The sequence below is a fragment of the Pantherophis guttatus genome, chromosome 2, assembly GCF_059756535.1.
Source record: "Pantherophis guttatus breed Tessera chromosome 2, ASM5975653v1, whole genome shotgun sequence".
In the NCBI taxonomy this organism is placed as follows: domain Eukaryota; kingdom Metazoa; phylum Chordata; class Lepidosauria; order Squamata; family Colubridae; genus Pantherophis; species Pantherophis guttatus.
In genome coordinates, this window is record NC_142064.1 from 99974420 (window position 1) to 99996034 (window position 21615).

Here is a 21615-nt window from a genome sequence, read left to right on the forward strand (position 1 = left end):
TTCCCATTCTTGACGGACTAAATCAGGCTCATGTTAACATACTGGTATTTGCCTAATTGTCCCCTTTGGTGGCTGTTTCAGGATCCCTCAAAGAGCAAGTTCTTTTTCCTGTTCCTGAAAACACTGCAAGATGGCTGTGAACTTTCATAGGATCCTCATGTCATACTAAACTGTGACTTCTTTAATTATGGTCTCCTGAGTCAAAAGCCAGGGTTTACAAAATTATATTTTGTTTAGCCAAACACATGAATCAAACAAAATGTTTTGTCCTAAAAGGAAGGAAATTGTGTTCTTGGTAAATGGATACTGTGGCTTCATTGCCACATCAAATTCAGGAACTAATTCTGCTGTGAAGTCACTCCTTGCCATTTCAGAGCAGTAAACAGTTCTCAACTAGTTGTAAAGAATGTAATTTCTTCTAAATGTTAGTTTTGAGGACATGGAAGTGGTTATATTTATTTAATTTACAAATGCACGCACAGGAAATAATGTGGGAATATCTACTTTAGGCAATCCAGTAGCTATCTGCATCTACTCTCAAAGACAGTTGCTGCACTTGAAGAAAACTTTAACAAATCTTCAGTAGTCCAAACTATCCGTTATAACTATACTCAAAGGCATTACAAATTTAATATTTCTTTGTTAATCCTGATTATCAACATATAGCAGGTCCTCATACTAGTCTCTATTGGGAAAACTCATTCCCATTAGTTTTAAAGGCCATTGTAAAATATCACATCAATTTTTGTGTAACCTTTATTGCTTCCTTGTGTCATAACAAAAAAGTGGAACTTTACTCGAGCCTGCTAAATAATGTGCATGCCATTCCCATGATGCAATATATCTTATACTCTATTTAAGGCATCTCTGTTAGATTGCTTCCTATATATGGTTTTCTCTGATAAAGAGAATTATTTTGCATTATCCAACCAAAACATCTCAATTGTTTTTCTTATCTTACAAAGAAATCCTTTTTGTTAGGACGGATCAACAAATTCATGTTTTCCCCCCAATCTTCCAACTTTTTCCATTTGTGAATCCTCCACTTTATTTCTGCCCTTTGGAAGGGAAGTCACCAGGTTAATAATGTAGCTAAATTAATCAATGAGAATTTCCATACAGGATCTTTCCTGCAATTCAGAACCTGCTGCTGCAGACCTCCCCAGTCTCGTGATACCATGTGGGATGGAAAGGTCAATTTTCTTCTGGCTTTGGATGGCAACAACTGGGTCAATGGACTAAATGAGTTAACAAACTGAATCAGTCAAATGTTTCTCCAAATGATGAAATTCACCTTGTCACATCTTTCTTTGTTAGTGGAAATAAATTATAGAGACACATAAAGGCCCTTTCCCACAGGTCCAATACAAGGAGATCAAAATAGTTCATCTAATATGCATCAGCATATTCTAGGAGGGGGAAGTTAACCTTTAAAAGACCAAATAGGAAACAAATTATTTTTGTATACTGAAAACATGCAAAGTGTAATCATAAAAGGCAAAGGCATATATGAGAAATGGACCCATTGTTTTATGCAAGTTTATGAGCACAGTAACCATCCTACTGCTGTCTTTATTTCTGCTATGAGGCAAAAGCAACCATAGTTTCTTTTTATCTGTCGGCCTGGCGTGGAGAGCCCTAATTTTGTGTTGTTTTATGTCACCCAACTGGTTGACATAAAGCAGCACAACATACACAACTCAGGATGTTAACAGGTCATACAAACAAATCATCTTTAAAATGTTAACCTTCTACAGAAGACAGGAGAATGCTTTTGCATGAAAAGAGCTTGAAATGAATGTATGTACATATTTTGCTCTAAGTATAGCAGAGTACAGTACAATAGTTCAGTTTTCCAATGTCTGATAGTCATTGGCATTTATTTTGCTGATTTGAAATAACGGTCACAATTCCTCTGGAAAACATTTATTTTTAAAGCAGCAATATAATACAGGTTGATATAGAATAGAATTCTTTATTGGCCAAGTGTGATTAGACACACAAGGAATTTGTCTTCGGTGCATAATACTCATTGTACATAAAAGTTATGATAAATCATGATCATAGTCATCATAAAAATACATTCATCATAAATCATAAGATACAACACTTAGTGATAGAATCAACATAAATTGTACTAGGAAACTAAATAAAACAATATAAATCATAAAAATACAAGCAACAAAGTTATAGTCATAAGTAGAAAAGGAGATAAGCAATAGGAAAGATGAGAAGGATAATATTAATACAGTCTTACTAAATAATTTGAAAGTGTTGTGGGAATTAGTTGTTTAGCAGAATGATGGCATGGGGAAAAAAACTATATTCATTCAAGGAGGAATTAGATCTAATGGTAGAATTCCATGTAACCTGAAATACATTCGAAAGGATGTACTCTAATGTACGCTCACTCTAAATTGTTTAATTGTATTACAGTAGGTTAACTTTCTTATCAGGGCCAGCGTTTATGAACAGAGGATAGAATTCTGATTCTATCTTGCTGTGAATTTCCATTGCCCAAAGAGTTTTTATACCTTCTCCTCACAAATGAAGCGGTTGAATTCAGAGCAAGATTTTGAGACTCTGGAATTTAATCCAATTGCAGCACAGTCGTTTGTTTTATCTTGAACATTAAATCTATGAAGGGAAATTGAAAAAAGTCAGAACTTTATTTACAGGAAATGGAGCAGTAATCATGCAAAATGTCAGAAACTTCATTTTTATATGGGAGCTGCAGAATAAGAATCAAATAAATATACATGGAAATGAAAAATGGGCAAGATTTCATAGAAATTCTTTATCACAGAAGTTTGAAATGTAGGCAATAAAAAGATACACACACTCCATCAAGATAACTAGGTTTTGTGAATATGCTTGCTGGTCTGACCCATCTTGGAGGCAGAGGATGTATTTTTCAGCTCACACAATTCAATCATGCAACCCACCAGGAGTCATGTGACCAGTTTTATCCTTATTGGGACTTTTCAGACACAGATAGCCAGAGTTTATTATAGAGAGGTCAAACCTCTGCTGGGAATTGCACTCATAGATTTTTGCACTTATATATACTGGGCACTAGTAGTTGCAGAAAGAGATACCTAAAACACCATCAGAATAGTATATACATTTCACCTTCCATATGATGGGTGAATTAATGCCTGAGTATTTGCCATATGTCATGTTAAATTTAGGTAACCTGTGGTCTTTTTTTTTAGCCTAGTATGTTTTTTGTGTGGGTTACTTCTCGATTGAGATTGCTTTCCCAATAGGCCAGCACATCCCATGGAATGATTACTCTATCACACTTTCTCATACCCGAACATCTATCAATGCAAGGATCAACTTATCCACAGATGGGCTTATCTGTAAGTATATACAATAATATTTTTTTCCACAACAATCCAGAATAGATCAATATTACTAGCCACAGGCAAGGAGAGCTGACTTCTCCTTCATTCTTAGTTAGGAGCAGACAACCTTTGAGTGAACAGGGGGCCACACTTCTTTAAATGCCAAAAACTGCAGTGGACAGAGTAATCAGAGTAAACAAGATCAGGATCCGAAGTTTTGGAATTTTAAATGTTCTTCTTGAAGGCCAGTCAAGGTATACATCCATGTTTGCTGTCAGATGCAGTCAGCTGTCCAAAGTGCCCTACTCCTACTCTGTATAAACAATAATGATTAGAGGTCTAATAAAACTTACATGCCAGGGTCAAATTTTGTATTGTCAATCCACTTCCACTCTCCATTTCTCTGTCTCAGGCCAATGAAGTAATCTGCATTTTGTGTTTTGTTGTTCAGGAATGCCTGGATAGGATACACAGGAACAAAATGTTATGAAATACAGTGACACCAAATTATGTTATGGACCTGCAAAGTATCTATAGAATAAAGGAAAAGGACAGACCCTGTGTAAACATACATTATTCCCATCCTGCTTACAATATTTTTGGACTGTTGCCTTCTGGCAGAAGATACAGAACAATTAAAACTCGGACCACATGTTTTCTGAATAGTTTTTATCCCAGAGCTATAATTGAACTCAACAATGAACTAAAGGGCCATCATCAGTGAGCTGTTGGACAGCTGTTGGTCTGTTGTGTGGATGTTTGGGTGGTTTAGTGGTGTGGAATTGTGGTGGGTGGGAGTGTGTTTGAAGATTGTTATGTGTGTTGGACCTGGTCTTTGGGTGTTAAGTGAATTTCGTTGTGTGGATATACTGTGTATACACATACAATGACAATAAAGTTATTACTATATTTGTATAAGTTGCATTCAAATTACATCAACATAAACTATGCATACCTTATGCATTACAGATAGTCCTTGACTTACAACGTTAATTGGCCCCCCAATTATGACTGTAAATTGTGATAGTCAGTATTTGGGTTATCACATGATCTTGTCCAATTTTGTGATCTTCTTTGCAGTTGTTATTAAGAGACTGTGGCAATTGTAAAGCAAACAACATAGTTGCCAAGTGAACTCTGTAGTTATTAAGCAAATCCACCTCTGGCTATGGGGCTTTTTTTGACATAAACTAGAAGAAAATGCTGGCTTCTGGCAAAAACATTATAAATCAGTCACGTGACTGTGGGATGCTGTAAACATCCATAAATGTGGGCTGGTTGTTGAGTGCCTAAAATGCAGTCATGTGACTGTGGGGGAGGGCAGAGAAGCCTTTGGAACTGGGTTATCGGTACCCTTTTCAGTATCAAGTTTATCTCTATCTGTACAACAGCTTCTATTTCAAATAAATACAAAGCATTCCTTGTAGGTTTTAATATAGTATCAATTCTAAGCTCTATGGAATTGGGCCAATCAAATGCATATTCTTTAAGGAAAGAAAATTAAAAGAGAACAGAAAGCATTTAATTTCAAGATTTCTCCCTCACACACAGTATTTGTGAAAGTCATTTCCTCACAGTAGCTGAAGAGAACGGGCTTCCAGATTTGTCCTGTTCTACTTTTAGAATGTTTTAACACTGGTTATACCACTACTTTTCCTCAACTCAAGAGGGAAAAAATAGTAATTAAAAACAATAACAACCCACCAACACTTCAGAAAGATTTTGCTTGCCACTTTCTTCTAGATCTAAATCTTACAATTTGTGTGGTTATTTTTCAGAGGCAAAAATACCCTCTCACCTGAGGAAATAGTTGCCATGGTTTCTAATATCTGGAACAGCTTTTAAAACTAATTTCATACAGTTGCTTAATATCTGGAATGTTGCCAGTTCTAAATCTATCCCAAATATGTATGTGTGTTTTTAAATTACTATTTTTCTTTTCCTGAACTACTTTCTTTTCACAGGGCTTTCTTCTTTAAAATAGGTTCAGTGGTGCACACCCTTTCATTGTTTTTCTGATCACCTGAGGTAATTTTATCTCAAGTGACTGGAAAAATGATGAAACAATGCACTGTTGGAATTTAAAAAGTGAAAAAAATAGCTGCAGGTAGTCTTCTATTTCCAACAGTTCATTTAGTGGTGGTTTAACGTTACAATGTCACTGAAGAAAGTGATTTATCACCATTTTTCACACTTAAAACCATTGCAGCATCTCAATGGTCACATGATCAAATTCAGACGCTTGGCAACTGACTCCTATTTATGACGGTTGCAGTGGCCTGAAGTCATGTGATCATCTTTTGCGACCTTCTGACAAGCAAAGTCAATGGGGAAGCCAGGTTCACTTAACAGCCGTGTTACTAACTTACCAACTGAAGTGATTCACTTAACAATGGTGGCAAGAAAAATCATAAAATGGGCAAAACTCACTCAACAAATGTTTCACTTAGCAGCAAAATTTTGGGCTCAATTTATGGTCATAAGTTGAGGACTATCTATACTTAGAAATAAATAATATTTTTTAAAAAATGCTTCAGACCTGAATTGAATACTTTGCTAGCTGTTGCCAAAATAGCTCTGTCTGGCTAGATTTTCTTAAACTGAACTAGAATCAAACAGGCATGAGCAAAAGGAGGGCTTAAAGCTGGCTGCAACTATGTCCTAATTTCCATTTAAAGGTAAATTGTTTGATGGGGAAGGAGACAGTTACACATTATTTTATGGAAGTGTAATAAATTTTAAATGTTTGTCCCAAAATACTTGCTATTTTTTTTTTTTTTTTTTACTATGCATTCTATCTCCTCACCAGTTCTGCTTTGCTGCTGATAACGGCAAGATGAGAATTTAACGAGACACATTCTTTTTGGCTTTCATCCCATGTTTTTCGCAGCGTAGTAAAGTAGTAGCACTTTCCTTCATACAGAGTCCACCTTAAGGGGCAGCCTAAAGAAAATGGGGAAATGGCTTCAGTGTCCAGAAGGGAGGAGAATTCACATTGCAAACTCACTGGTGGCATTCACATTGCAAACTCACTGGTTTTTCCTGGTGAGGTGATTTTGGGGACTTCTGAGAAGATCTGTGAAACTGAATACAAATGACTCTTAATATAAGCAGGCATTTAAAAAGCTATCAAGGTCATTCACAAAAAATTGCTCACTAAATTCAAGCCCACCTACTCCCTCCCAGTTGTATTATCTTTCTCATATAGAAGGTGACTCATGCAGTTGAGAATTTCCTTTCATGATCTATAAAAACTTCCCATGCTAGTTAAAACACTGATGGAAATGATCTGTAACTTGTTCTAATAGATCTCTCTCTCTCTCGTTCTCTGTATGAGAGAGAATAACGATAATAACAATGGCAATATATTTTGCATATGGAATTTTGGTCAGTGCTACATTGGTCAAAAGAACTGCTATGGTTGAAAATGGACACATCACAAGAATGGCATGACATGCAAAGGTAGCATTATTAACCATTATTTTCCAAAATTAGAAGATTGATAATAAAAATCAATATAATACATACAATATACAAAGAACAGAGAACTGCCTATTAGCTTAATAGTCAAAGTTGGCACTAGTGTACCCACGAGTTTCCAATTCATATTAGTCTTTAGGTTAGATGCAAAACACCAAGATATTTTCCTTTTGCATTCAGACTGAAATCTTCAGTTATGAGTCAGGCTTTGCTTGAATCTGAAATATAAAGTGAGCTATGTCAAATTAAATGAGGTATAGTACTTGTTACTACACTGTCAGGCAAATATTAGTAAGTTAGTAAATGGAAATCAATAAGTAAACTGATAATGACTGCACGAAGAATATGAATTTTACAATTTATGAACTTCCTTTTTCACTTATTTTATTTCAGGTTTATTGTTTCTCTATACAGTTGATGAACAGAAATTTACAAGATTTAGGGTTCTTTCTCACAACAATAACATGCATTTCTCTAGGTTTTGACTCAGCAAAACAGTATACCTGTTTAAATTGTGTTGCCACCAGAGCCCAATTCTACCTCTGTAACAAGGTCAGCAATGGGGTAGAGTGTGTGGGATAAGCATAGGCAAATCCCTGGGAAGGAGGCTTGAGTCACCTTACAGTTTGCCCAAGGAACCTGATTTCTGAAATGTAGCAGTGTACTTAATCCCAGGACTACAGATGTAGTTGTAGGTATGGGGAACAAATAGGGCCAAGGGGGAAGGAACTTTATTTTTCATTTCTCTTTTATTGTATTTTTACTCACATAAACAAAGGAATCTGCCAGATGTTCAAAACTGAAAAAACTTATAGCTCTACAGCATTAGACCCTCTTTCTTTCATTTCTCTTCAAAATGAAATTGTCTGCTGCCTTCCCCCCTTCCCCTACAGCATGCTCTTCTTCCATTATGTGTGTTTGTGTTAGCTCTTGTTCTTGAAAGGTCAGTGCACTTTTTCTTCCTGCTATCACTTCTCTGGATTAGGTTCCCCTTTCAAGCGTAGACGCAACAATTACCAGATGTAGGCTTCAGTATTTTTTTTTTTTTTGCTCATCACTACAAAGCCTTGAGCATAGTACACAGGCAGAGGACAGAGCATATCACGCAGAAAGGAGGTATTCTTTGAGAGAATCCCACAGGTTTCTGCCACAGATCCCCCGTCCTATGACTGCCTCTTTCATCTCAAAATCCCTCTTGGTAGTTCTTCCCCCTCCCCCACCAACCTTCTGCCTCATTACATTGTTTCCTTCTCCAATGACGTGGTTATATGTTAAGCAATAACACATCCCCCATTCTTCATGTCTTGCTCAACTGCAGCTGATTGTTACAGGAAGCTTGCTTCCTCTCTTCCTCCTACCTTAGCCAGATTTGCTGAGCAATAGAATTGTGTTTTTTGACATACCTACATCCAACCACAGACCAGAAGGAACAGGAAAGCTGGGGAAGAAAATGACAAAAATGAAGTAGGGAGAGAAGACTGACTGAGATGCAGTTCGCTAATAGACCAAAGTCATTGACAGTGTCTTCTTTTGTCCAAAGACCAACTGCTCCAGCAAAACAAGTCAAACCAAACCAAACCAAACCAAACCAAACCAAACCAAACCAAACCAAACCAAACCAAACCAAACCCATGCACATACTTATACATGTGTCCAGTCTCTCTGGCAGCCTGTGCTCCAACTCCAGGCAATTGAAGGCAAAGGGGCATGTCCGTAGCAGCCTCAAATGCCAGTAGAATTGAGCACATCCCACTCCCTATTTATTATTTATTTATTAATTAAATTTTTATACTGCCCCCTCTCGGAAGGACTCGGGGCAGTGAACAGCCAAAGTTAAAAAACATACAATATAAACATTAAAATACATTTAAAACAAAATTAAATCCAAAATGGTTCCCCAATTTAAAACGCCTTACCCATAACCCTATAATTAAAACAAATTTAAAATTTCCACATTAAAAGGGGGAAGATTTAGGCCAGGCCAGCTTGATGAAATAGAAAAGTCTTAAGCACGCGGCGGAAGGTGCGCAGATCTGGGATCCTCCGTATCTCCGGGGGGAGCTCGTTCCAGATCGTAGGTGCCTCCACAGAGAAGGCTCTCCCCCTAGGGGCCAACAGCCGACATTGTTTGGCCGACGGCACCTGGAGGAGCCCCTCTCTATGGGAGCGTACTGGCCGGTGGGAGGCTATTGGTGGTAGCAGGCGGTCCCGTAAGTAACCAGGTCCTAAGCCATGAAGCGCTTTAAAGGTGATAACCAGAACCTTGAAGCGCACCCGGAAGACCACCGGGAGCCAGTGCAGCTCACGCAGGAGAGGTGTTACATGGGAACTCCACGTCACTCCCATAAACACCCGCGCGGCCGCACTCTGCGCCAGTTGGAGCCTCCAAGTGCACCTCAAGGGGAGCCCCATGTAGAGAGTGTTGCAATAGTCCAGATGAGAGGTAACGAGGGCATGAGTGACTGTGCGTAGGGAGTCCCGATCTAGAAAGGGACGCAACTGGCGGATCAGGCGAACCTGATGAAAAATCCTCCCAGTCACGGCCGTCAAGTGCTCTTCTAAAGACAGCCGTGAATCCAGGAGGATGCCCAAGTTGCGAGCCCTATCCGTGGGGGCCAATGATTCACCCCCAATAATCAGCGATGGCACCAGCTGACTATATCAGGATGCCGGAAACCACAGCCACTCAGTCTTGGGTTGAGCCTGAGCCTGTTCCTCCCCATCCAGATCCGTACGGCCTCCAGGCACTGGGACATCACTTCAAGGGCATCGTTGGGGTGGTCTGGGGTGGAGATGTACAGCTGGGTGTCGTCAGCGTACTGATGGTACTTCACCCCGAAACCACGGATGATCTCGCCCAGCGGCTTTACATAAATGTTGAACAAAAGGGGCGAGAGGACCGATTCCTGCGGCACCTCACATATAAGGGGCCTCGGGGTCGACCTCTGCCCCCCTGTCAACACAGACTGCGACCGGTCAGAGAGAAAGGAGGAGAACCACCTTAGTACGGTGCCTCCCACCCCCAACTCTTCCAACCGGTGCAGCATGATACCATGGTCGATGGTATCAAAAGCCACTGAGAGATCTAACAGGACCAGGACAGAGGAGCAACCCCTGTCCCGAGCCCTCCAGAGATCATCAACCAACGTGACCAATTCCGTTTCCGTGCTGTACCCAGGCCTGAAACCCGACTGGAACGGATCCAGATACGATGCTTCATCCAGGTGCTGGGGAAGCTGTCCCACAACCACACTCTCAACAACCTTCGCTACAAAACGAAGGTTGGAGACTGGACGATAATTGGCCAATACTGCCGGGTCCAGGGAAGGCTTCTTGAGGAGGGGCCTCACCACCGCCTCCTTCAGGGCGGCAGGGATTTTTATGTCTCAGCATCTCATCAAGCAAGATAGTAGCTCAAGCCCATGACCAAAGTTTTATCAGGAGAAGAAAAGGGAAAACACAGCTTTAAAATTGGGAAAGTTAAATAGGAATTTAAATTGTCTCAACTGTGTGATAGCTTAAATTGGTATGTCACAAGGTGCTGTCCTTCAAAACCCTGCTGTTGTGGGGCATAGGGGGATTAAGATTTAAGATTCTATAGAAGTCAAGCAAAAGGAGCATAATTAATTCCTTATGTATCTGGTCCAGTGAAAGTCATTAGTTATAGCTATTTCAGGCATCATGGGATCTACTTGCCACGTTAATGGTGAGGAACCAGTCCCAATTAGAAGGGCAGACAAGAAGAGAAAAGAAAAGGGGACAATTCTGAATTAACACCACAAACATAAAGAGCTAAGTTTTGAAACCTTGTATTTGGATGGGCAAATTCATCCATTTTACTTCCTATTACATTCAAAGCCATTATGTCATGTGCTGGAATTTGTTATCAAATTATGAATATAGTCCAACCAAATTCTCCCTCATTCCATTCTGAATGGAAAATTTAAATGTCCATGTCAATTCAATTGAACATGAATCCCCGAGAAGTCTCTGGAATCTGAGTCATGATTAATTGTTATAAGGTTAAACTGATCTGAAACAAGCCAGAGAGGTTGTTAGAGAAAAAGAAACAAAATAAGCTTACTTGAGAGCAAATGAGATACTGCTTCTGTTTTCTTCCACAGTTCTTTCTCTTTCTGCCTAAGATGATTTCATCGTGCCATTTCTCTCTTCTTAGCTCTTAAGGGAATCTTATTTTCTTTCCTTCCTCATTTGCTTCACTTAGACCATATTTCACTTCTTCATTTCTTAAATATAGCTGTGAAAATTTTCTGAACTGATTAGACTATGTGGCTGCCTTTCTTAACATATGCTATGCACTTTCTCCTTTTAAAAGCTGGCATGTGCGGGTATCTACATGCTTATGACAGCAGTATTGAGAATATAATTGGAAGAGTGTGTTTTGTTCTCGTCCTCCCATTTTAACTTCACAACAACCCTGTGAGGCGATTTGGGCTTAGAGCAGAAAAATGACAAGTGAACTTTATGGAATTTGGAGATCTGAACTTGGTCCTGGTCAGCTTTTCTAACATCCAGAGTTTATTTAGCTTCGTTCTAAATATTAGAAAGATTTTGATTATCCCTTTAAAATACATGGCTGAAACAGGGAGGAATTGCTGTGCCATCCCAAGAAAAGATGCTGGTGTGTTAAAAGAAGTGCAGGGTTGTTGGTCCTTTTTTACATATACTGAATCACCTTTTTGGAATCAAATCTGAGCACTGTACAACTCTAATGAATTCACCTTGAATGAATCCCTCAGATTTCAGATATTGAAGATGGCATGATTGTTCTTGTTTTTTTAATGTTTTCATTTTTATATTTTTTCTTTGAGCTGCAACAATTCTTCATTTCATTTCGATTACAATTTTGCAAAACCACAACTATGCTCAGACAAATTACCCGTATGGATAGAAGATCTCTACATGTTAACATTTTTAAACTCTAAGTTTACTACTGATTAATGAAGTACTGATTTACTATTTGTAGATCTGGATCAAATATATATCCCTCTCCAAAAAGAGTCAGGTCTGACCTGGGGGTGGGGGGGTGGGATTGTTCATATCAAAATAAAATTGGAGATCACTAAGATAAGGAAGATTTTTCAAGGCTAAATTTCCAGCATTAGAAGACATTGACTAAGTGAGAAGGAACGTCTTGGACAAAGTATGAGCAGATTTGTCTTGGTAAAAATATTACGGACAAAATAGAGTGGATGTAGTGAAAATATAGCATATTGATGTGCTGGCAAGAGAGAATGCAGCAACTCCCCCACCCCACCCCCAATTTGGGTGGACTGATAGTTGTTTCAATAATGAAGCAATTGAGAAACATTTAAATTTATTAAACACCTGCATGCCTGCATGTCCATATAGGTATAGCTCAATCTTCAGGCATAACTTTGAGGTGAGGGACACCAGAGGGACTGATAGCTTTAATGGTGAACTCACAACCTCAATAGGAAAGTATTTTTTTCAGAGGAGCACAAGGCCAGCCTGCCCCCCAGTGATTTGGAAGGAAACTTGCAAGTACACTAAAGAAGACAGAAACAGTTGCATCTATCAGATAAAAAATTATGTTTGATTGTCATAATCAGATATCTGCCTTTTTTAAATAAAGACTTAATCAGATGAACATTTTATTATTATATATACATCTACTCAAAAATATACTAATAATATATTAAAATAATTTGTTCGACAATATTTGGTTGGTGAAATATAAAAGTAAACCTTATTTTAATTACAACATTTACAAAGTAATTATTAAAAATCTTAGAATCACTACTATTAATATATTGGGTTTTGGAAAGTTCCTGGTGGGTGGGTGGATGGGAAGCGGCTCCTTGAGGTGATGGTGATCCCGCCCTCTGTCTCCGTAGCTGAAACAGAATAACAGAACAGAATAACAGAGTTGGAAGGGACCTTGGAGATCTTCTAGTCAACCCCCTGCTCATGAAGAAGTTCCCAGCATCACCTCTGTCTGTCTGCTGTGCCAGCTTTTGGTACAACCCATCAACAAGGGCGAGACTACTTCCTTGCAAGTAATTGGGATGACCTTCACTGCTCCCCCCTTTTCTCTGCCCTACCTGTTCTCAGATGAGGTGCAGAAAGCAGTTCCTCCTCAACATTAACCCTCTGTAGCTGAGTTCTTTCCCCACCTGAAGCCTCAGGGCTGCCCTGTTGCAGCTGTGCTTCAGCCAAATCACTCTTGGTTGGCTGCCAGGAGGCATTGACCAACTCACCTGATGTGCCTGGGACTGTTTCATCCTCCTCCAAGCTGACTTCTGGAGAGCCATCAGGGGAAGCATCTGGGGGAGGAATAAAAAATTATTATTAGTATCACACACTTTCTATAAAAGTACAAACACTTTACTCTTTCTGTAGTTACTTGTAATTACTCTCTGCCCTTCCCAGGTCTGATCTAAGAGGGTCATTTACTGGCATCATAGGTTGTAGCCTTTTGAAACCTTTCATGGAGTTTTCTTAGTAAGGATACTGGATAGGTTTGCCACTTCCTTTTCCAGTGGGCCACCTTGTATCAGCACTTTCCATTCTGACCTGTGTGCCTTGGGTGGCCCTGCACGGCATAGCTCATTGCTTCATTGAGCTGCAAAAGACTCTTTGACATGACAAGGCAGTGCTCCATGAAGAATCTGAAATAGATACCTTTTTAAATTAAAGAAAGAGGAGTCTTCGTCCAGGCTGCTAAGATCTTCAAGTGTGGCTTCCGAATCTTCGGGAGAATCCTGTGAATGACAGTGAATCTTTTTTAGCCATGAGGGCAAAAGAGACTTAGAAGTCCCTAAAAGAGGCCTATTGAATGGGGATGAAAAAATAGGCTCTCTATTCTTTGCCTCCATCCCTCCCCAAGAGGAAATATCTTGTCTTTCTTACCCATGGACTGGAAGACTCACTGGCATCAGAAGCCACTGCAGCCTCCTCCCAGCTTCCCTCTGACAACTCGTCCAGAAGTTCAGCAAGGACATCCTCCAGGCTGCTGTTCTGGGAGCCCACCAGGACTTGCATTGAATCCTGCAAATGACAGCATCAAGGCTAAATCCAAAGCTCTCTGCAGCTCAACAAGATGGCTAAACCATAGGCTGCATTCAGCTCCTGTGTGCCAAGAGAAAGAGGCCCTTTGGAAGCCTTGAGGCTAGGAGGCTATATCGCACAATTTCCCCCTCCCCTATCAGGACTTGTGGCATAGCCTCCATCAGCTCCATTGCCAAAACCTTCTTACCTGTGAAGATGGTTTCTCCCCATTGGAAGAGAGCTCCTCTTCCGGTTCCAATATATCCGGACTGTCCAGAGGAAGAAAGGGAAATTTTTAAGGAATCAAGCTAGCTCAGCTTCCCCTTTCCAAGATGAATCACTTGGCCTGTCCTTCTTTTCCCCCCTGTAAGCCCCTTGTGAACCAGCAGGGGTCTTCTCCCTCTGAGGTGCTACCTACCTTGATGGACACGGGCTCTCTACTTCTGTCCATGTGGAACAGGATGGAAAGGATTCTTCCAATTGATCCTGAAATAACAATGCAAAGATTCTGTCTGTTGGCATATCAACAAATATGCAGAGACAGGGCTTCTGCCATTAGCATGATGAGGAGAGGGTCAGGCCTTACCACCTCACTGGAGCTCTCTATAATTGTGGAGAGGCTTGGCGTCCACTTCTCCATCTTAACATTTCTGGGGAGAGAATGAAGGGCCAATTATAACTAGCCATGAGCCCTTTTTAAGAGTGAACACATGGAGGCTCTAAGAGGCCTGCCAAGAGAGCTGGCCTGCCAATAGGATTGCCCTGAGTCATTTTTTCTTTTGCAGAAGCAGATGTATAGGGTAGAGATGCATCCTCTCTGCAAAACCTTCTTCTAGCTTTTCTCTTTAGGGCTATAGTGCAACCACCACCTTGGGGGCTTCAGAATCCCACAGCTGAGAATACATACCTCCACAAATTTTGAACAGGTGTCACATCTTCCAATCTTGGGCTTCTGATGGTGGGACAAACACCCATCAAAACCTGAAAGTAATAATTGTTCATTTGAATGTAAAATTCAAAGTTCTCTGCCAGATCTCTCCACGAATCAAAGGGGCTCTTCTTGAGTTTGCTACGGTGGCCAGGTTCCCCAAGTGAGAATTCCTCCCTTCCCTCACCGGTTTTGAGGCAAGAACCCCCATTTGCCATATTACAAAATCATCCTTACCCCTGTGGATGAAGACATGTCTCCATGCTGCACACCATGTTCCTGTGCCTCGTGCGACCTGAGCAAAAGAAGGTGACATTTCAATGAACATGCATCTAGCTCAGCCTCCCTTTTCTAAGACCGGCTAGTTGCCCATCTTTTGCCCCGCAAACCCCTTATGGACAGGAAACCATCTCAGAGGCTCCTACAGATTCTTTTACAGTCCAACAATGGTGCCCCACTATGCTCAAGTTTTAAGGAGAAGGCCCTGGTACCTGTCAGGAGGCACAGGAAAGTCTTCTTCAGCGCTCTTCGTACAGCAGAAGAGTGTGGAACACCTTTTCCAGATGTTCTGTGAAGAGAAATAGACATGAGCCAGTCAGAAAAGCTGGAAAGCATTACTTTTTCTCCTGATGCCAGTTTCTTGGCATCTGAGATGGCCACACTTACTCTAAAAAACCTCCTGACAGCCATTTCCAAAGAGGCTATTCAGACAAACTGACAACCTCGTTCCCTTGGCAACCAGGTAAACAATGGCTACATTCTAGACCTGCAAAAGCAGGGCATCTCACCTGGGACTAGGAGTGGCTCATGTCTGACTCCCTTGGTGGCCTTTGGCCATTGCCTTTCATGTGGGAAACTATCTGTTCATGAACAACAAAGAACCACAATCATTGTGGCACAAAGCACAAAGGGAATCATAGAATCCTAGGGTGGAAGGGACTTTTAGTCCAACTTCCAGCCCAAGAAAGGGCTCTACATACCATCTCAGACAAATGATTCCCCAAACCCCCACAACTTTAACTTTAGACTGTCTACTGTTGACCTCACTCCATTCCTAAGAGGTCTGTAAGGGGCGTGCATAAGCACACCAACGTGCCTACCATCCTTGTCCTACTGTCCCCATTTATTCGTATCCATTTCATGTATTCATAATCATGTTTATACTTATATCTATTATCTTATACATGCTTGACAAAATAAATAAATAAAAATTAAATAAATAAATAAATAAATATTTTCTTGAAAATCTCCACAATGGAGCACACACAACACTGGGAAGGAAACTGGCTACAATGAACCTGGCCAGTTAGGAAGTGACTGCTGACTGGGCTGGTGCCACTGCCTCCGCTGCTGCTTAAGGGTCATGCCAGATATCCATTGCCTCCTGCCGGAGCCTGGCTCAGGAAAGACAGGGCAGGCCCTTCTCTCCCCTGACAGATCTAACTATTATGAGAGGTAGTAGAACATTATTTAATGTTCTTTTTGTGACTTGAAAAGCTCCTCCTATGCAAGTAGTAATTACTAACTTTTTGTTTCTACCACATCTACAGGTACATTTTATTGTATTTAAACAAGCCATTCATTATAGGTAGTCCTGGTTTATGACTGGTTGTATAACGACTATTTGAAATTATGAGGAACTGCTCAGAGCTACTTCTGACTTACCTTTATGACTTATAATAGAATGGCACTGTCCTGGCATTCACTTAATGACTTCAGCATTTGCTTAACAACTACTGTAACAAGGTTGAAAATTTGGGTCCAGTCACACGATGCCTCGACTTACGGCTGCAACAAGTTACGACTGTAATTCTGGGCTCTGTGGCAGTCTTACGTTGAAGACTACCTGTATTAATAATGTGACTTCAGGCTCAAAGTGAAAAAAGTTACACATTTTTAATGACCAGGAAAGAGACGTTGTACTTAAATGTTTTCTAAATAAATTTTGAAGCATTCACTTCCCTAATGAATGGAGACATATCTTCTTTCTTCAGAAATGGGCTCGCTAGTTAACAAATATATTTTATTTTAATTTCCAAACATTATAAATGAGAAACAAAAATAAAAAATATAAACACCTGGTTCAAAATGAGAAGCTTCACAACTTATACTTCAGATACAGTGAAATATGAAATCACATGCTTTACAGAAAGAACTAATTCTTATTTTGTTTCAAATCCCAGTTTGCAGGTTTACTTCTAAAATGTCTATTGTTTCATATAGATATAACTTTTTTTCTTCCTCAAGTGGGAGAATTTGCAGTTATTTCCAGATTTTAAATGTGTCCTTGTATCCTCTCTGAATTTATAAAAATATCTAATTCTGATATAATGCCAAAAACAGAAACAAACTGAGTTATTGTTATGACTCCGTTCCTGAAGGATAGGCTTCAGAGTTGTGAAACTATTAGAGAAATTTCAAAGGAAAGCTGAGGCAAAATATTGGAAAAAAGATTAGGTACACTTACAACAGTTCATTTAGTGACCATTGAGAATTACAATGGCACTGAAAGAAGCTACTTATGACCATTTCTCAAACTTATGATCTTTGCAGTAGTTTCATGGTCATGTGATCAAAATTCAGATGTTTGATAATTGGTTCATACTTATGACCGTTGCTTTGTCCCAAGGTCATGTGATCACCTTTTGCAATCTTTTGTAAAGGAAAATCAATGCAGAAGCCAGATTCACTTAACAACCGTGTTACTAGCTTATCAACTTCAGTGATTCACTTAAAAACTGTGGCAAGATAAGTCTTACAACGGTGCAAAACTCACTTAAAAATGTCTCACTTAACAACAGAAAGTGTGAGCTCAATTGTGGTCATAAGTTGAGGACTCCCTGTAGAGGAAAATCAAGCTGAAACTTGAGTCCATAACAAGCTGATATTTACTATGACTGTCACAAGAAGCTTTGAATAGGAACAAAGTTGTCACTATTGTAAAATTCACCTAAAAAAAAAAACACTTGAAAGTCAAATATAAACAGGCTCCCCTAAATGTACACTATTTCTACCCAATCCTGCCTTTCTTGGCTCTAAAGATGTGTTTATACAGGTAGTCCTTGATTTATAATGGTTTGTTTAATGATTGTTCAATGGAGAAACCAGATTGACTTAACAACTGCGTTAGTAACTTCACAACTTCAGTGATTCACTTAACAGCTGTGGTGAGAAAGGTCGTAAAATGGAGCAAAACTTGCTTAGCAACAGAAATTTTGGGCTCAATTGTGTTCGTAAGTGGAGAACTACCAGTATAATGCTTAGTTTTCCTAGGGCTAAAGCTCCAAGCTTTCCTCCCAACTGTCCTTCCATTCCCAGCTTCCAAATTTCTCACTTCTGATCCCTCCAAGAATATAAAAGCGGAGGAGGAACCCAGTGTTACTGTCCTTTGATTGATGGTTCTAAGATCCAATGACCAATTTGAAATGGCCTCCTTCTTTCCCAACACAGGGCCTAAAAATGAGGCCTTGGATGAGAAAAGTCTGTGGTCCATGCTGTTTGCCTTCCTGTAGTTGCCACTAAGGCTGAGACACCTAGTGTTTTCAATGGTTTCCACTCTATTTTAAAGCGAACACACACACACACAAAATCCCATTAAAAACTATGAATACAATTTCAACGATACATGTTGAAATACAAATGTCTAGGCCATCTAACCATTGAAGCCCCTCATTGTTTATATTTAAAAAATCAGATACTGGACATGCCCTCAGTTTACAGCTGGGCATGATGTGATCTACAATTTGAGGTGGGACCAACAGTTTGTGTGTGTTTAAACACCTTTGCTATTCTTGAATTCTAATGCCAATCCCTGCCTAAATTTCCCTGCCACTTAATTTTTCATCATCCTATATAGTTTCCCTTTTTTTCCTGTTTTGCTGCTAAGTAACGGCAGGCCTTTACAGTTTGTTCACCTGACTGCCAAGCTTTTACATTTACTGCTTAAGGTTAAATCAGGATTGAGCAGTAAATATGGGGAAACATTCAACTATTTCTCACTTCCAAACCACTTGTTATTCAGAAAAATCTTTTATTGTTCTCTGGTAGTAGATTTTAAGAAGTTGTAATAAATAAATAACATTGGACAAGATGAGCAGCTCTGAGAGCTGGAGGGGGGAAAGAAAAAAACTTCACGATTTAAAGCACCCAGAATGTTCTATCATATTTAATACATTCCAGATATGACAAAATTGCAGTTCTCCTATTATTAGCTGCAGGTTGTACTTGACTTATGATCATAATATATTGTAAGTCACTGTGGTAGTTAATCGGGTCACCTAATGTAACACCAACTCATAATTTTTTTTTCCAGTAAAGTAAACCCTGCAGTTAAATGAATGCTGCTCTCATTAAGCAAATTATAACCATTATATCCAATGGCCATTTCTTGCCAGAAAACAGAAGGAAACATTAGAAATTGGCCAAAAAAAATCATGATCACATGTCTAGTAATAGCACTCTTTTGTTTCTATGAAGCTAGACTATCAGTTCTTCATTGCTAAAAGCTTCCATGGACCTACAAAAGAACATAGGAGCAAAAGCAATTTGTCCACATTACTTTCATTAATTTAGAAAGGAATAGTACTGGAACATCAAAGCAGATATGTGGAAAAGCGGTGTGAAGTCAAGCATTTGTACAAACATCTGGGCAAGAGAAAAAAAGGCTGTAGGGAAGGGAAGGGGAGAGAAGGGAAGGGAAGGGAAGGGGAGAGAAGGGAAGGGAAGGGCATGCACGGGTAGAGCAGTCCATACAGAAACCAGCCAGTGAGATTTTTTTTCTGTAAATAGATGAAAAGTTAAGAAGCAGGGGAATGACAGTTCATTTGTAAATCTATATCATGGATGCAAAGATCATCTGTAGGTAAAATCAGCTGCAAATATCACTTTCAAGAAATACCTCATAATCCATTAAGCAGGCCAATGTACCTTATCACACTGACATAGAATAGAATATAATTCTTTATTGGCCAAGTGTGATTGGACACACAAGGAATTTGTCTTGGTGCATACACTCTCCGAGTACATAAAAGAAAAGATACTTTTGTCAAGAATCATAAGGTACAACACTTAAGGATACTCATAGGGAAACAGTCAATATAAATCTTAAGGATACTAGCAGCAACGTTACAGTCATACAGTTATAAGTGGGAGGAGATGGATGATAGGAATGATGAGAAGATTAATAGTAATGCAGATTTAGTAACTAGTTTGCCAGTGTTGAGGGAATTATTTGTTTAGCAGAGTGATGGCGTTCAGGACAAAACATGATGGGTATGCAGGTATGCAATCCATGTCATGTCTGTCGTGTAATAAAGCAACACTTTCCAATGACAGGAGATAGAATTTTTCATTTCCAGCCCACCAAACAATGGACCTTCTTTTTCCCATCTGCCCCTGGTTTGAAATGCATACTAGGTTCTTAGTTTCCTCTCAATACACTCTACTAAAACAATAGCTTAGTGAAGGTGGGGAAGAGCTATAGCCATTAGCACTTCATTTAATTATCTGATTATTCTACAATATGAAAACATGACCTCTTAGAGTAGTGGGTGAAATCTGTGTACACTCACTGCCTGTGCATATGCACATACACACACTTTTTTTTAAAAAAAGAAGCACATCCTGAAATGTCAAAATTACTACATGTTAAAAAAATTGTCCGTTCTTCGGTATATGCTTCTATCTCTCTTTTGTGTAATTCCCGATGAAGGTGTAGGTTGATATTCAGACAAGATGATTCATCCACTGTTCCCTGACAGGGCATAGCAGGATATGAAACAGGATAATTTGAGCCTGATTATTTAAAAAACCTGTTTTGAAAATGAAAATGAGTTTGAAGTGGGACTCTGTGTTCTTATTAGAAGAAATTCCCCATTCAGGTCACTTTCCTTCTCCTAGGAACCGCCTGGGTGCTGCCACGATTAGGGAAAGAAGCCCACATACAGCACTGCCAGCATGTCAGAAAGGGAAAGCTTTGCCACCATGCAAAATATTCTATTTGGAGGCTGGAACATATCCAGTTTATCAAATCACTGCATGTCCATATAGGCATAGCTCAATCTTCAGGCATAAATTGAGGTGAGGAACACCAGAGGGACTGATAGCTTTAATGGTGAACCCACAACCTCAATAGGAAAGTAGTTTTTTCAGAGGAGCACAGGGCCAGCCTGCCCCCTAGTGATTTGGAAGGAAAGTTGCAAGTACACTAAAGAAGACAGAAACAGTTGCATCTATCAGATAAAAATTATGTTTGATTGTCATAATCAGATATCTGCCTTTTTTAATAAACAAAGACTTAATCAGATGAACATTTTTTTTATTATATATACATCTATTCAAAAATATACTAATAATATATTAAAATAATTTGTTGGACAATATTTGGTTGGTGAAATATGAAAGTGCTTTGTGTGGCCCTGCACGGCATAGCTCATTGCTTCATTGAGCTGCAAAAGGCTCTTTGACATGATAAGGCAGTGCTCCATGAAGAATCTGAAATAGATACCTTTTTAAATTAAAGAAAGAGGTCCAGGGAGACTTCTCCCAGGCTGCTAAGATCTTCAAGTGTGGCTTCCGAGTCGTCAGGAGAATCCTGTGAATGACAGTGATTCCTTTTTAGGCATGAGGGCAAAAGAGACCTAGAAGTCCCTAAAAGAGGCCTATTGAATGGGGATGAAAAAAATAGGCTCTCTATTCTTTGCCTCCATCCCTCCCCAAGAGGAAACATCTTGTCTTTCTTACCCATGGACTGGAAGACTCACTGGCATCGGAAGCCACTGCAGCCTCCTCCCAGTTTCCCTCTGACAACTCGTCCAAAAGCCCAGC

At 39.6% G+C, this 21615-nt stretch overlaps 2 protein-coding genes across 3 annotated transcripts; both read right to left on the minus strand.

Annotated features, from left to right (window-relative positions):
* Positions 1-1846: 1846 nt before the first annotated feature.
* LOC117661763 (C-type lectin domain family 5 member A-like) lies at positions 1847-11101 on the minus strand. Its single transcript, XM_034410890.3, has 7 exons — positions 10915-11101; positions 8234-8268; positions 6879-7048; positions 6384-6434; positions 6157-6293; positions 3704-3807; positions 1847-2637 (listed from the first exon to the last, which is right to left on the minus strand). The coding sequence occupies exons 3-7, from the start codon at positions 6955-6957 to the stop codon at positions 2529-2531; spliced, it is 480 nt and encodes a 159-aa protein (XP_034266781.1). The 5' UTR covers positions 6958-7048; positions 8234-8268; positions 10915-11101; the 3' UTR covers positions 1847-2528.
* A 1432-nt stretch (positions 11102-12533) lies between these two features.
* Positions 12534-15506, minus strand: LOC148115215 (uncharacterized). 2 transcript variants are annotated; one of them, XM_087886452.1, is made up of 11 exons: positions 15457-15506; positions 15282-15358; positions 15028-15085; positions 14770-14843; positions 14449-14512; positions 14281-14348; positions 14071-14131; positions 13725-13862; positions 13497-13576; positions 13073-13138; positions 12534-12709 (listed from the first exon to the last, which is right to left on the minus strand). In XM_087886452.1, the coding sequence occupies exons 1-10, from the start codon at positions 15478-15480 to the stop codon at positions 13126-13128; spliced, it is 657 nt and encodes a 218-aa protein (XP_087742578.1). In that variant the 5' UTR covers positions 15481-15506; the 3' UTR covers positions 12534-12709; positions 13073-13125. The 2 variants fall into 2 exon arrangements, with proteins under 2 accessions (XP_087742578.1, XP_087742579.1); XM_087886453.1 differs by lacking the exon at positions 12534-12709 and having other exon boundaries at positions 13745-13862.
* Between the last annotated feature and the right edge of the window lie 6109 nt (positions 15507-21615).

Bases quoted from the DNA above. Each gene is read 5' to 3' on its own strand.
- LOC117661763 (XM_034410890.3), bottom strand. From the start codon at position 6,957: ATGAATTGGAAACTCGTGGGTACACTAGTGCCAACTTTGACTATTAAG. The intron at 6,435-6,878 runs GTATGTATTATA...ATTTGTATTCAG, and splicing joins TTCTCTGTTCTTTGTATATT to TTTCACAGATCTTCTCAGAA. The intron at 6,294-6,383 runs GTGAGTTTGCAA...CATTTTCTTTAG, and splicing joins CACCTCACCAGGAAAAACCA to GCTGCCCCTTAAGGTGGACT.
- LOC148115215 (XM_087886452.1), bottom strand. From the start codon at position 15,480: ATGGCTGTCAGGAGGTTTTTTAGA. The intron at 14,844-15,027 runs GTAAGGATGATT...TATTACTTTCAG, and splicing joins ACATGTCTTCATCCACAGGG to GTTTTGATGGGTGTTTGTCC. The intron at 14,132-14,280 runs GTAGGTAGCACC...TCCTCTGGACAG, and splicing joins GAGAGCCCGTGTCCATCAAG to TCCGGATATATTGGAACCGG.